At 34.3% G+C, this 14,069-nt stretch overlaps 1 protein-coding gene across 1 annotated transcript in view; it reads right to left on the reverse strand.

Annotated features, from left to right (window-relative positions):
- The window catches only part of LOC108520592 (centlein-like), a 296,774-nt gene that overhangs the window by 104,062 nt on the left and 178,643 nt on the right, over positions 1 to 14,069 (reverse strand). The window contains 4 exon segments of the mRNA XM_017860004.1: positions 5,606 to 5,820; positions 5,912 to 6,002; positions 12,299 to 12,412; positions 12,414 to 12,500. Coding sequence (XP_017715493.1) covers positions 5,606 to 5,820; positions 5,912 to 6,002; positions 12,299 to 12,412; positions 12,414 to 12,500 — 507 coding nt within the window.

Genomic DNA, 14,069 nt, shown 5'->3' on the forward strand with positions numbered 1-14,069 from the left:
AAAAAAAAAAAAAAAAAAAAAAAAAAAAAAAAAGCATTATTTGCAAACCTCATGGTAACCTGAAATCATAAAACCTACAACAGATACACACACACACATGAAGCATGAAATTAAAAACTACTACCAGAAACATCACTTTTACACAAAGAAAAATAGGAAGGATGAAAGACAGAGAGGACCGCAAAACAACCAGAAAATAAATAACAAAATGGCAGTAGCAAGTACTTGTCTATGAATAATAATGCTGAACGCAAATGGACTAAACTCTCCAACCAAAAGATACATAGTAGCTGAATGGATTAAAAAACAAGACCCAATGATACACTACCTACAAGAAACTCATTTCACCTGTAAAGATGCACACACGACTGAAAATAAAGGGATGGAAAAAGATATTCCATGAAGTGGAAACCAAAAAAGAACATGAGTAGCTATACTTCTATCATATTTTAAAATTTGAGACAAAAAATATAAAAGAGAAAAGAAGGTCATTATATAATGATAAAGGGGCCAATTTAGCAAGAGGATATAACAATTATAAATACCTATATATCCAGCGTCAGAGTACTCAGATATATAAAGCAAATACTGTTAGCACTAAAGAGAAAGTCAGACTTCAGTATGACAATACAATAATAGCTGGAGATCTCAATACCCTACTTTCAGCAATGGACAGATCATCCAGATAGAAAATCAACAGAGAAACATCAGACTTAATCTACATTATAAACCAAATGGACCTAATAGATATTTACAGAACACTTCATCAAACAGCTGCAGAATACACATTCTTCTCCTTAGCATATGGATGAGTCTCAAGAATAGACCATATGTTAGGCCACAAAACAAATCTTAAAAATTTCAAAAAAGTTGAAGTTGTATCAAGTATTTTCTCTGATCACAAAGGAATTAAAGTAGAAATCAATAACAAGAGGAACTTTGGAAACTATAGAAACACATGGAAATTACACAGTATATTCCTGAATGACAAGTGAAGAAATTAAGAAACAAGAAATTAAGAGGAAAATTTAATAATTTCTTGAAACAAATAATCGAAGTACAACATACCAAGACCTATGGAACATAGCAAAAGCAATACTAAGAGGGAAGTTTATACCTAAAAGCACTTACATCAAAAAAGAAGAAACATTTCAGATAAACAACCGAATGATGCATCTTGAAGAACTAGAAAAGCTAGAGCAAACCAAAACCAAAATTAGCAGATGAAAAGAAATAGTAAATATCAGAGCAGAAATAAATGAAATTAAAATGAATAAAATATGAATAAAACAATAAAACAAAAAGTTGATTTCTCAAAAAGTAAAACAAAATATACCAACCTTTAACCAGACCAAGAAAATGAGAAGACAAATAAAACCAGAGGTGAAAAAGCAGATATTACAACAGATACTGCATAAATTTAAAGTATTGTTAGTGGCTACTATCACCAACTATATGCCAATAAACTGGAAAATCTAGAACAAATAGACAAATTCCTAGACATATACAATCTACCAAGATTGAACCATGAAGAAATCCCAAACCTGAACAGATCAATAGCAAGTAACAAGAACGAAGCCCTAATAAAAAGTCTCCCAGCAAAGAAAAGTCCAGGACCCAATGGCTACACTTTGGGAGGTTGATGTGGGTGGATCACGTGAGGTCAGGAGTTCGAGACCACCCTAGCCAACATGGTGAAACCTCGACTCTACTGAAAACACAAAAGTTAGCCAGGCATGGTGTTGCTTGCCTATAGTCCCTGCTACTTGGGAGGCTGAGCCAAGAAGAATTGCTTGAAACCAGGAGGCGGAGGTTGCAGTGAGCCGAGATTGTGCCACTGCACTCTAGCCTGGGTGACAGACTGAGACTCCATCTCAAAAACAAACAAACAAACAAAAAACTATACTACAATAAAAATAATGCTGTACATTATTTACCAATGTACATATGTGTGCAACAATTTTTTTAAATTATTGGAAAATTAGCATGAACACCTGGAAAGTGTCTCCAGAGATGAGTAGAAGAGGATGGGGCTGTAGATAATGATTAAATAAAAATTTAGCTTTATTTATCACATTTTCTATCTTTAAAATATACAGTGGAAGAATATGTGTTAATTTCTAAAGGGGATAAGGGTATTTCTTATATGTGCTTTCTATTTTCTGTATCTCCTAACTTTCCAAAATCCTTTATAGAAAACAAAGTTAATTTCTCATGTTTGAATGCCTAGTCTGAGAAAATATCATTCTTTTCCTACTTTTTGTCTAAATTAAATAGTGTATGACCTGTGAAACATAAATAAATCTATAAAATTAAACATTGTATGTGTATAACATTTTCCTCATACTAAAAGGGAGCTCTGAAGAATGGGGCTAGCATGTTTTTTACTCATATCTTTACCTGTGGCAACGGATACATACTTTGAACAAATGCAAAAGACTTATACTTAATTTTTCTTGAAAATAGCTGGTGGCTATTTATATATTCCATCTATAGAATAATGCTTAGTATAGGGCTATAGTGCATTTCAAAATAGGTTTAAAGTATTTTACAATGATATTTACAGCACCTGCTTTTGGGAATCACAAATCTTTGTCATTTACCTAGTATACTATTTAGCTCATAGTTGTAAAATACTATCTATATGTCATACATATCTTTAGAGTAGGCAAAATATATATATAAAAAGAATACAGTTAAAATGATGACAGTTCAATCTAAACATGTAAAAAATCCATTATCTTGGTTAAAATTTTCTTCCAAAACTTCAGTGGTTTGGCCTATACAGTTCATATTTCTTTTTCTAAGCTTTGTTGAGGAAATTCTACAATGGTTTAAAACACAATGCAATGAAACTGATAGGGAAAAAAATGCCAAGGAATACTTTGTGTTCCTCTTATCAACCTCCTAACAAACAATGGTACTTTTAACTACATATGAAAAAGGTGAAAGTCTTTGAAAAGTTTTCCTGAATATAAAGCAATATTTTTAGTATGGAGGCTGCCCAAATATTGAAATCTATCTTAAATATTACTTATTAATGCACAATAAATTCAAGGCCTATAAGATCAAAACCTATTGATGCCTGATTCAATACTTTAGAATAAAAAAAAATGTTGAGGGTATTAAAATCACGAGAAAAAGATACAAAATAATTAAATTAGAATATTTACCGAGCATACAGGAATTCCACCACAAATAGGCGGGAAAAGAAAGACTGAACTTAATCTGTTTTCCTAAGTTCCATTATTAAAAATATCACAGAAATCAACAGATGTTACCCAAATCCTCAAGTTGGTAACCTGAAAAATTTCTCAGTAGATGAGAATCTGGGATCTTGACATCTTCCATCCCAAGCTTTAGTTATTATGTGAGAGCCCACGAAGTCTATACCAATGTATTAACTAAAGATAATTTGTCTGTATCTATGTAATACTTGGGGAGTTACTTTATCAGTAGAGAATTCTTAGTTACCACATCAGTTATTTCTCCCTATGTACAGAATATTCAAATTAAATCTAATTCTAGTTAATCACTCGTTACATTTATTTGAGTTCATAGCGATTTTTGAGATGGAAAATTTCTAAATTCTGATTCTTATTCTTTCCTGAAGTACTTTCTGAATATTATATGTTCTTGGACCTTTCTATCATCTAAAGAAAACTGTATTAAAATAAAATTACATATAACAATGAAATATAAGTTATACCTATAACATAGTAGCAAAAGTAAGACATTTACCTTAGAATAGATAAGATTTGAAATAGCTAGAATTGAGAGTAGCTTCAGGGAGAAATTCATATTAAAGTAACTCATTTGATCATCTATACCATACTCTCTCTAAAATGCACATGAACCATATAGTAACTGAAGTGCTTTTTATTCCTCCTAATTTTCTCTTTACAAGTAGTTGAAATCTGTGCTAAAACGTGGATTTCTTACTTGATACTACCAAGTATGGCACCTCAAAAATTATAAGAAAGGAAATTAAAATTGGTTGCAAAAGGAAAAAAAACAAGTATGTCTAACACAGATTTTAGTTGAATCCCTAGTGTACTATTTTATTTTCTCATAGTGTGTGCAATTGAAGAAACTCCCAAGAAGTAACTATACCACTACTTTCCAAACTCTCAACGAAGAAAACTCCTCTTCCAAGGAGAATAAGTAAAATAGTTTTTGTAACAACTCTAACCTTTTATAATTTTCCTCTGACAATATCAGAATTTACTCTTATGAAAAGCCAGTGGTCTAGTGTATTATTTAAGAGAACACTGAAAAGTTCAATTGTTTTTTGTATAATAAGATTGAACAATTAAAGTTGAGAATTTTTTCTTTCTTTTAAAAAACGTTCTTTCATGTCACTTTGCTATTTGCACAAAAAAAAATTTTAGGAATACATATAGTTTACAATATCATGGTGAAATATAAAACAATGTCATTTAACTAGAGAAGAAAGAAAGGAAGAGCAGGAGAAAGGAAAAGGAAAGGGAAGAAAGAGAGGATACTAAAGAGAAGAAAAGAAAATACTAGCCAGTAAAATGTATATGGGATGAAATCATTTTGGGAAATGTGGTTCCTATACAGTGGTTGTGGTATCAGTGACTGTGTCTAAATTGTAACATAGAGCTCAGTCTCATCTGGTATCCCACTGCCACATTTCCAACGGCCAAGCCTGTAAAATCCAGAAACTTCTGGTGTAAGCTGGAATGCAGTTAAGGTTTGGGTACAAGGCTACTCTGGGAATAAAGTCAGAACACAATTCTTAACTGTCATAACACTAATCCTTCACCATTAAAATGTTTATATGTATTGTTTGAATCAAAGCACTAGATACTAGAATTAGAGAATTTAAGTGTAACTTAAAATTATATGTGACAGTGATTTAAATACTGTTTTCTAATATAATGAAATAATTTTTTCTCTGCAAAATAATTTTCTAAGAAATCATTCATTCCACAAGCAAATAACATGAAGAATGGAGACCTAAAGAACAAAAAGTCTTTTCTTTTTCATTTGCTTTAAGTTCATCTCAAAGTATAAGTTAAACTTATGCTTTAAGATTACCTTACCAGGAGTAAGGTATAATGTGACTATTTGTCTGAGTAAAAAGAACCATGCATAGGTTACTGGAATACATTAAAATAGATACTTATATTAAAATCTTCACATTTTATACTAGTATTTGCAAAGAGTAACTGATTAATATATTACTTTAATAATGTAACTTATCATAAACACAAAGTTTCAAACATAGGGAACTGGGTAAGCTATAAATATGTATGAAGCCTGCTTTTAAAAACTAAGATGTAACACAATACAGAACATGTAAAAATATTTCAAAGATGAGAAAAACTAAGTGGAACAGGAATGCTAGTAAAGTGTCTTCTTGATTCAGAGTTCCCTCCCTCATGTATGTTATCCTTTAATATGGGTCTTATTAAAGAAGTTCAGTAATTAAACTAATTATATTAGTAAACAGTGCCTGGGAGTTTTTAAAACTCATAGACCCTGCCTAACACAAATATAAACTAAACAATACATGTAAAACAAAATATCCACTTTTACAATATAGTATACAATTATTCAATCTTACAGTTCTCTTTACCTTTATTGTCTGCCTGCTTGTCTGAAATCGTTGATCAGATACTTGCTGTTGATGGAGGAGCTTTTCATTAACTTCTTTATATTCTTTAACAGACAATTCTGCTGTTTTCTTGGCATTCTGAAGTACACTGTTTTGTTGTTGCAAGGATATAATCCGTTCTCGTAATAAAATAACATTGCTACTTGATTTCTGGGCAGTTATATTTTGTATTTTCTCTGTTGACTATATAAAATAATATTGTTCATAACATTTGAAAATTAGATTTAATTTTAAAAGACATATTGTTAATTGCATACACATTCTTACCTCTAGTAGGAACTGCTGTACGTGAACTCTTTTCCATCTTACAATTCTTCTTTTGAAAAGTTGGTTTTTTGGCATTCTTATGAAAATAGTCCTAAATTTGAAGGTTTCATAATAATTGTATTATTCTTCAATAACAAGATCAAGTGAACTAATAAAAGTAACATCTCTTTACTTAAAAATACAATTGTTTATGCAGAATTTTTTTAAAAAGTCTGTGGGAGGCCAAGGCAGGAGGACTGCTTGAGGCCAGGAGTTTGAGACCGGCCTGGGCAACACAGCAAGACTGTCTCTTACAAAAAAATTTGAAAAAAAAATTTTTTTAACTCTAGATGATAAAATTCTATAAGTGATACCAATAACTTATAAATGAACTTACATACACTGAACTTAAACTAGCAGGCAGAAGATAGAGATACAAAATGAACTCCAAAGAAGTAGAAATTTAATCTAGGGACAGCTTAAAAACTTAGGAGTAAATATGATAACAGTAACAAAAGTAAAATATGAATAATTAATAACTATTCTCTGAAAATATAGGCCCTTTTCTCAAATACTCTATTATATGCTGACAAATGAAGCTAATAGCCTTCTGACAAATAAAGCCAAAAATAAGGCTGACAATAATAAAATAACTTCCTGAAGCTGTATGTTTTCTTCATGGCACTCTAATACATGGAGGCTGAACAAAATGAAGCCTTTGTTGACTTTTGTTTTAAAATGTTTCACCAATTTAAAAATGTACATATTAGTAGTAAAACATGTGGTCTTAAGATTTTTTTTTTCTTTTGAGACAGAGTCTGGCTTTATCACTCAGGCTGGAGTGCAGTGGCACAATTTCAGTTCACTGCAACCTCCGCCTCCTGGGTTCAAGCGATTTTCATGCCTCAGCCCCTCAAGTACCTGGGACTACAGGTGCACACCAACACCCCAGCTAATTTTTGTATTTTTAGTAGATATGTGGTTTCACAATGCCGTCCAGGCTGGTTTCAAACTCCTGGTGTCCAGTGACCCACTTGCCTCGGCCTCCCAAAGTGTTGGGATTATGGGAGTGAGCCACAGTGCCCAGCCTTGTTTAAGAATTTATTGGCTGGGAAACATAGATATATTCAATCTAGAAAATTATTTCTTATTTGAAAAAGAACATTTTAAAAGATCCCAATCCAGCAACAAATCACCTGAAAGTCATGAAACTGATTAACACATACACCAGAAGTCTATATCTAAAATAAGGTTTTCCTTTAAACTGATTAGTTTCAGAAATTATAAAATCCTAACAATGTTTCATTTCTCAAAATATTTTTGAAATGCTTCATTTAAACTTATCTTCAGAACCGGCATATAAATTTTTAATTGCTTATTAAGATTCAATTAGTATTTAAGTATCAGCCACGCACTGAGCACTGTTAAAAAAAAAATCCAAAATACAACTACCAATTGAATTACTAATATCAGTCACCAGATTTGGTATCAAATTAATAGTAGCTAAAATTAAATTACAAAGAAGTGGACTCCTGTTTCCAGTACTATTACTGAACACAAACTCAAGAAAACTCTCATACTATGAAACAAACACACCTACAGTGTATTTCTAACATGGCAAAAAATATAAGGGAAATTGTCAGAGGCCAAAAACGAAGTGAAAGCAGAAATTCAGAGACCATACAAAAGTGACCAACAATGTAGCCAGCAACATGTAGAACAACCGACAATCCCTTGTGACCTTGAAATTCCACTTAAATAGCAACACAGAATGCAGAAGGCAAGAAAGAAAGCCTAGTTCCCAATCCAAGACGAGAAATCTGAGGTCAGAAAGCTATGGCATTGTATACGTCAATAGTTAGCTCCTTTTTATTGCTGAGAAGTTTCCTGTGTTACAGATGTACCACAGTTTGTTTAGCTGTTCAGCTACTGAAGAGAATTTTGGTGGTTCCCAGTTTTCAGCTACTACAAATAAAGGGGCTTTGATCATTCATGTACAAGTTTTTTTGGTAAACATATATTTTCATGTCTGTGGGATGTGTCTAAGGGTGTGATAGCTGGGTTGTATGGTAAATTTAGTTTTTTAAGAAACTGACAAACTTTTTCAGAGTGCTGTATAGTAGAATTTTATATTCACATGAACAATATATGAGAGATCTAGTTTCCCTGTCCCCTTGGTCAGCACTTGCTATTGTCACTAATTTTTACTTTAGCTGTTCCCTAATAGGGATGTTGAAAATCTTTACATGTGCTTATTTGCCATCCATATATCCTTTTTTGGTAAAATGTTTGCTCCTGTCTTTTGCCTATTTTGTAACTGGATTGTTTAATTTCTTCCTGTTGAGTTTTGAGCTTGCTTTATATATTCAAGCTATAAGACTTTTGTCAGACACATGGTTTTTAAATATTCATCTCGCTCTATGGCTTGTCTTTTCATCTTCTATGTAGTGTCTTTTGAAGAGCAAAAGTTCTTAATTTTAATGAAGTCGAATTTACTGATGTTTTCTTTTATGGATCGCGCTTTTGGTATCATGTCTAAAAACTCTTCACTCAGCTCTAAGACTTGAAGATTTTCTCTTACATTTCTTTCTAAAGTTTTATGATTTAATATTTTACATTTATATGTGATCCACCTCAAATTAATTTTTGCATAAAGTGTAAAGTGTAGGTGTAGGTTCCTTTATTTTTTGCACAGAAATATCCAATTGCTCCAGCGCTGATTTTGGAAAAGATTATCCTTCCTTTGCACCTTTGTCAAAAATCGGTTGTTCATACTTCTGTGGATCCATTTCAAGATTCTCTGTTCCATTATGTGAATAATAATGGTGGGTGTATGGTGTCATCAGTCTTGACATCTGAATCAATTTTGGGTGATAAAGATTAATGCCACCACCTGTGGGGCAAACATAGTTATTTAATTTTTCAGTCCTAAAATTTAGATTTCGGTATTTTTATATCTTCTGCCTATTTGCTGAGACTTTCTAATTCTTTATTGGGATATTCTATTGCTTTTTGTTTTAGGCCTATTTTATTTTGTTTAGGCCTGTCCATAACTGCTTGTTGAAGCATTTTGATGGCAGCAACTTTAATATACTTGTCACATGCAGATGCCTCCTAGCATACAATGGGTATCCATTATCACATCCTGATAAACTCATTAAGTTGAAAACATCATAAATCAAAAATGTATTTAATACATCTAACCTACCAAACATCAAAGCTTAGCCTAGCCTACTCAGAACACTTACATTAGCCTATACCTGGGCAAAATGTGTTAGATGTAACACAAAGCTTATTTTATAATAAAGTATTGAATATGTCATGTTATTTATTTATTGAATACTGTCCTGAAAGTGATAAAAAGAACCGTTGTATGGGTACTCAATGTACAGTTTCTACTGAACATGTATCAATTTCACACCAACATAAAGTAGAAAAATTTTAACTCAAACCATTGTAGTGAGTTGGGGACTGTGTGTAACTCCGACATCTGTCATCCTGCTGTTGGCTTCTGTTGATTGTCTTTTCTTGTTATAGTTGAGGTTTTCCTGGATCTTGGTATGAGGTGTGATTTTCAACTGTATCCTGGACATTTTGGCTATTATATTTCAAGGTTCTGTATCTTACTTGAATCTTATTTGAACAGGCCTCATCTGACACCACACCGATGGGGCAAGGAGCACACCATCTAATTACTGCCAGTTGGAAGTGGCAGTCTTAGTTGACAAACCGGTTGGAGAGGGCCACCTCATTACTGCTTAGTGGGGGTAGAACTTCAGGTTACCCAATAGGCATCTGCTGATACCATCATGGCTGGATAATGGAGGGGGACCTCGTTAATGTTCCCCACTGGGCTTCCACTGACATCATGGGGAGGGGGTTGGGGCTTGTTAGGTGTGAGTGGTAATTAAATTCCCCATCTCTGCACTTGGCCTCTGAAATTATCTTGCTCAGAAGCGAAAGGCATTTCATGCTGAATGGAGATGAATATCCAGGTTCCCTATGTGATATCCAGTGACATGGAAAGGAGGGAGTCAGTGGTTCTTAACCTTTTGGCACCAAAACCAGTTTTGTGGAAAAAAATTTTGCATGGATAGGGGGTGGAGGGGGTTGGGGAGGTGGAGATGGTTTCGGGATGAAACTGTTCTACCTCAGATCATCAGGCATTAGATTATCACAAGGAGCGGCAACCTAGATCTCTTGCATGCACAGTTCACAATAGGGTTCACGCTCATGTGAGAGTCTAATGCCTCCGCTGATCTAACGGGAGGCAGAGCTCAGGCCATAACAATGGCTCACCCACCTCTCACCCTCTGCTGTGTGAGTCATTTCCCAGCAGGCCACAACAGGTACCAGTCTGCAGCCCAGGGGTTGGGGATCCCAGGAGGAGGTCATTATCACTAGCTCCACACTTGCTCTTCTCTGGCATCACTCTGATAGGAGGAGGAGAGGTGAAGAGTGTCTACTTATTGCCAGGTAAGAGTGGGAATCTAGGTTCCCATTAGGCCTTTACAGAGGGGCTGGAAACAGGGTTGCAATTTTTTCTATGGTGTTTGCCTGGAGTAGGACACTTAACTGTGTAAGCTTCTCTGTCTTGCTAGGCTGGCCTTTTCCAGGTGACTTGGCTAAAAGAAGGGTTTTATCCAGGGCATGTATTGTCTGACCTACTGGGGTTTCTAGGTTGGGGATTTCAGGTATCCAGGCCAGGATACATGAAGCAAAATGAAAACCCAGGGAACTCACCACCATATTGTTCCTTGAGTGATGAGGTACCTAGCTGGTCTGCTGCCTTCTCTCCACCTTTAAGCATCTTCTTCTTGTTTTATATTAATTTTGGTTAATAGAGTCACTACCAAAATCTCAAAAAAAGTTTTTGTAGAACTTAAGCTGATTTTAAATTCATTTTGAAGAGTAAAGAACCAAGAAGAGACTCTTGATAAACAAGAAGGTAGGAAACTTGTTCAACAAGCAATCAAGACTACTAAAATGAAACTAAGACAGCATGATACTGACACATTTACTGAAGGAATAGAAGAAAAAGCCTAGATAAATATCCGTATGTTTATGTACATTTGATTTACAATAAAGGTGGCACCTTTGAATAAAGCAAGGAAAAAGTTCATGACAAACACTGGGGAAAAATTGGTAAAATTAATCCCTATCTTGCATCACATGAAAAAAATCAAAACTAGACATTGACGTGAAAATCAAAACAGAAAAATATAGGAAATCAGAAAAATATAGGAAAAGATAACATGAAAGGTCATATAGGATATATCTACATTACAGTAAGCAATGCATTATACAGAACACAAAATGTGCTATTCATAAACAAAAAATTGATGTTTGGCCACTTCAGAATTGAGATGCTATATTCTTCAGAAGACTCCAGAAAGAAGAGTAAAAAGGCACACCATGGAGTAGGAAAAGATATCTACAATACACAACCAACAAAAGGCTCATATATAGCATATATAAAAATTTCTAAGCCAGTAAGAAAAATACAGATAACTCATTTGGAAAATGGGCAGAGACTTGAAGAGGCAATTTACTAAAGAATTCCAAATGGCCAATAACCATGAGAAAGTACTCAACATCGTATTAGTAATCACAGAAACTTAAACTCACAATGATATACCTCAACATACACAAAAAAGTAGCTGAAATGAGAAAGATTAACATATCAAGTGTCAATGAAGAGCAGCAAAATTTCTATAAAATCTATTTATCATCAATCAGCAGACATTTAGCATATATTCTTGGTCTGAACTTCATTCTGGTAGTAACTAAAGAAGACCTTTCCTCCAAAGTGCTGGCCAGAGCTCAAAAAATAAATGTTTTTGAATTATGTTTTAAAAGAATCTTACAGGTTAATTCAAAGACAACCTAATTTTTACAACAAAATAAAATGAACTTTCCTTAATTTTTCACTGATTTATGCGAAATAGGTAAACATTTGGTGTCATGATGTATCAGCAGCAGGAATTACTGAATAAGTTGTATTAGAACTTCAATTTTTCAAAATTCAAAATACATTGAGAAGTTAGTTAAAAATAAGTAATTTAAAGATTTAATCAGACTAAATGACTTTATCATTGCAAAGACTAATATACAAAAAGAAGTTTCCTCACTTGGAATATTTCATATACCTGAAAACAATAATGAGCTTATTAACCACTTTTTTGCTGAGATATAAATACCTTAAGAATTATAATAATAGTATTTGTTTTCATTTTGTCTATGAAAAGACTAACAAACAAGTACTTGAAAATTATTTAAAAGTGAATATTTTCACTGTATACTTCAAAGATGGATGACTAACTTTTAATAATTTCAATTAAATCAATAGTAACATTTATTTACTTAAAGTTATAAAGCATAAAGGGTAAATTTAAAACATAGCCATACAATTAAGGAAATTGTGGTCATTTACCCTTTGGGGTTCTTGCCATCCCTATATTTAATAGTCTTACTATTTCTTTCCTTTTGGTTTTGGCTTGTCTTCTCTTTTGGATCACTTTCCCTTTCTGTCTTTTCCATCCTTCTGTAGGAACTTTATTTTCTGGGATGTTCCTACAATAATTGTTCCCAAAGTTTGAGAGGTTCTGTGCTTTCAAGAATCAACTTGCTTTTTTTAGGAAAAAGGTGGGGGACATAAAAACCCAAGAATAAAAGTTGTTACATGTGCCTCGTCTAAGCAGACCTAAATAGATATTTTAGGATAGACTTGTATATATAGCCTGCAAGCCTTAATGTGGGCATTTACTCTGGTTCTCAATGTAAAAAGGAAAAATCAGTCCAAATATATGTACAAATTAAAGAAATCCATCAAGAAAACAGATTATCTAATTTTCAAAATCCCTACCAAACATCCCATTTCTATAGTACTTCTACCAAGTGTTACTCCCAGGAAGCCATTTTGCTCTAACACTTCTAAGGTTGGACAATGCATACTTTCCCAACATGGCCAGAAAAGTTAATATTTCCTAACAAAGTTTTTCCTTCACCTGAACAAAATTTTGAATCTCCTGAAAGCCTTTCACCCACTGATTCTATTTCATCCCTTATGGCCTATTTTATCCATTCAATAAAATACTTCTTTAAGCACCAACCTGTGGGACAGGCACCTTTTTTTTTTTTTTTTTTTTTTTTTTAATATTTTTTTAAGAACAAAGTCTCGCTGTGTCACCCAGGCTGGAGTGCAGTGGCATGATTTCGGCTCACTGCAACCTCTGCCTCCTGGGTTCACGCCATTCTCCAGCCTCAGCCTCCCGAGTAGCTGGGATTACAGGCGCCCGCCACCACGTCCAGCTAATTTTTTAGTAGAGACGGGGTTTCACTGTGCTAGCCAGGATGCTCTCAATCTCCTGACCTCGTGATCCGCCCGCCTCAGCCTCCCAAAGTGCTGGGATTATAGGCGTAAGCCACTGCACCCAGCCAGGCCCAGGCACTTTTGTTGGCATAAAGGCTAAGGTAGTAGTGAACAAAGTAGAAAAAAAAATCCCTTCCCTCATGTAACCTTTATCCTGGTAAGGGTAGAGGGATAGGCAACAAGAATAAGGAGTAAAATACATAGTATCTTAATAGTGATGTGTTAAAGAGAAAAAAATAAACAAAAATAAACAAAGGTAGGAGATAGGAAGTGTTGAGATTGTGTGGAACATATAAGTAAGTCCCTTTCCCACATGGATGAGCTTTTAACTATTTAGACATTGCTATATGCTGCTTGAGATACCATGAAGAATAACATCCCTAGCTTGTTCAAATGTTCCTAATATATATACTTTTGAGATGCCTTATCTCCCTGGTCAGTGTTTTTTTTTTTTTTTTTTTTTTGAGATAGAGTCTCACTCTGTTGTACTCAGGCTGGAGTGCAGTGGCACGGCCTCGGCTCACTGCAACCTCTGCCTCCAGGGTTCAAGCGATTCTCCTGCCTCAGCCTCCCGAGTAGCTGGGATTACAGGCACCCGCCACCATGCCCAGCTAATTTTTTGTATTTTTAGTAGAGACGGGGTTTCACCGTGTTGGTCAGGCTGGTCTCCAACTCCTGATCTCAGGTAATCCACCTGCCTCAGCCTCCCAAAGTGCTGGAATTACAGGCGTGAGCCACCACGCCCGGCCTCCCTGGTCAGTCTTGAATGTGTTTCAGCTTATCATGATGGAGCATCATGTCCAGAAT

The sequence above is a fragment of the Rhinopithecus bieti genome, unplaced genomic scaffold, assembly GCF_001698545.2.
Source record: "Rhinopithecus bieti isolate Rb0 unplaced genomic scaffold, ASM169854v2 scaffold_51780, whole genome shotgun sequence".
NCBI classification, from domain to species: Eukaryota; Metazoa; Chordata; class Mammalia; order Primates; family Cercopithecidae; genus Rhinopithecus; species Rhinopithecus bieti.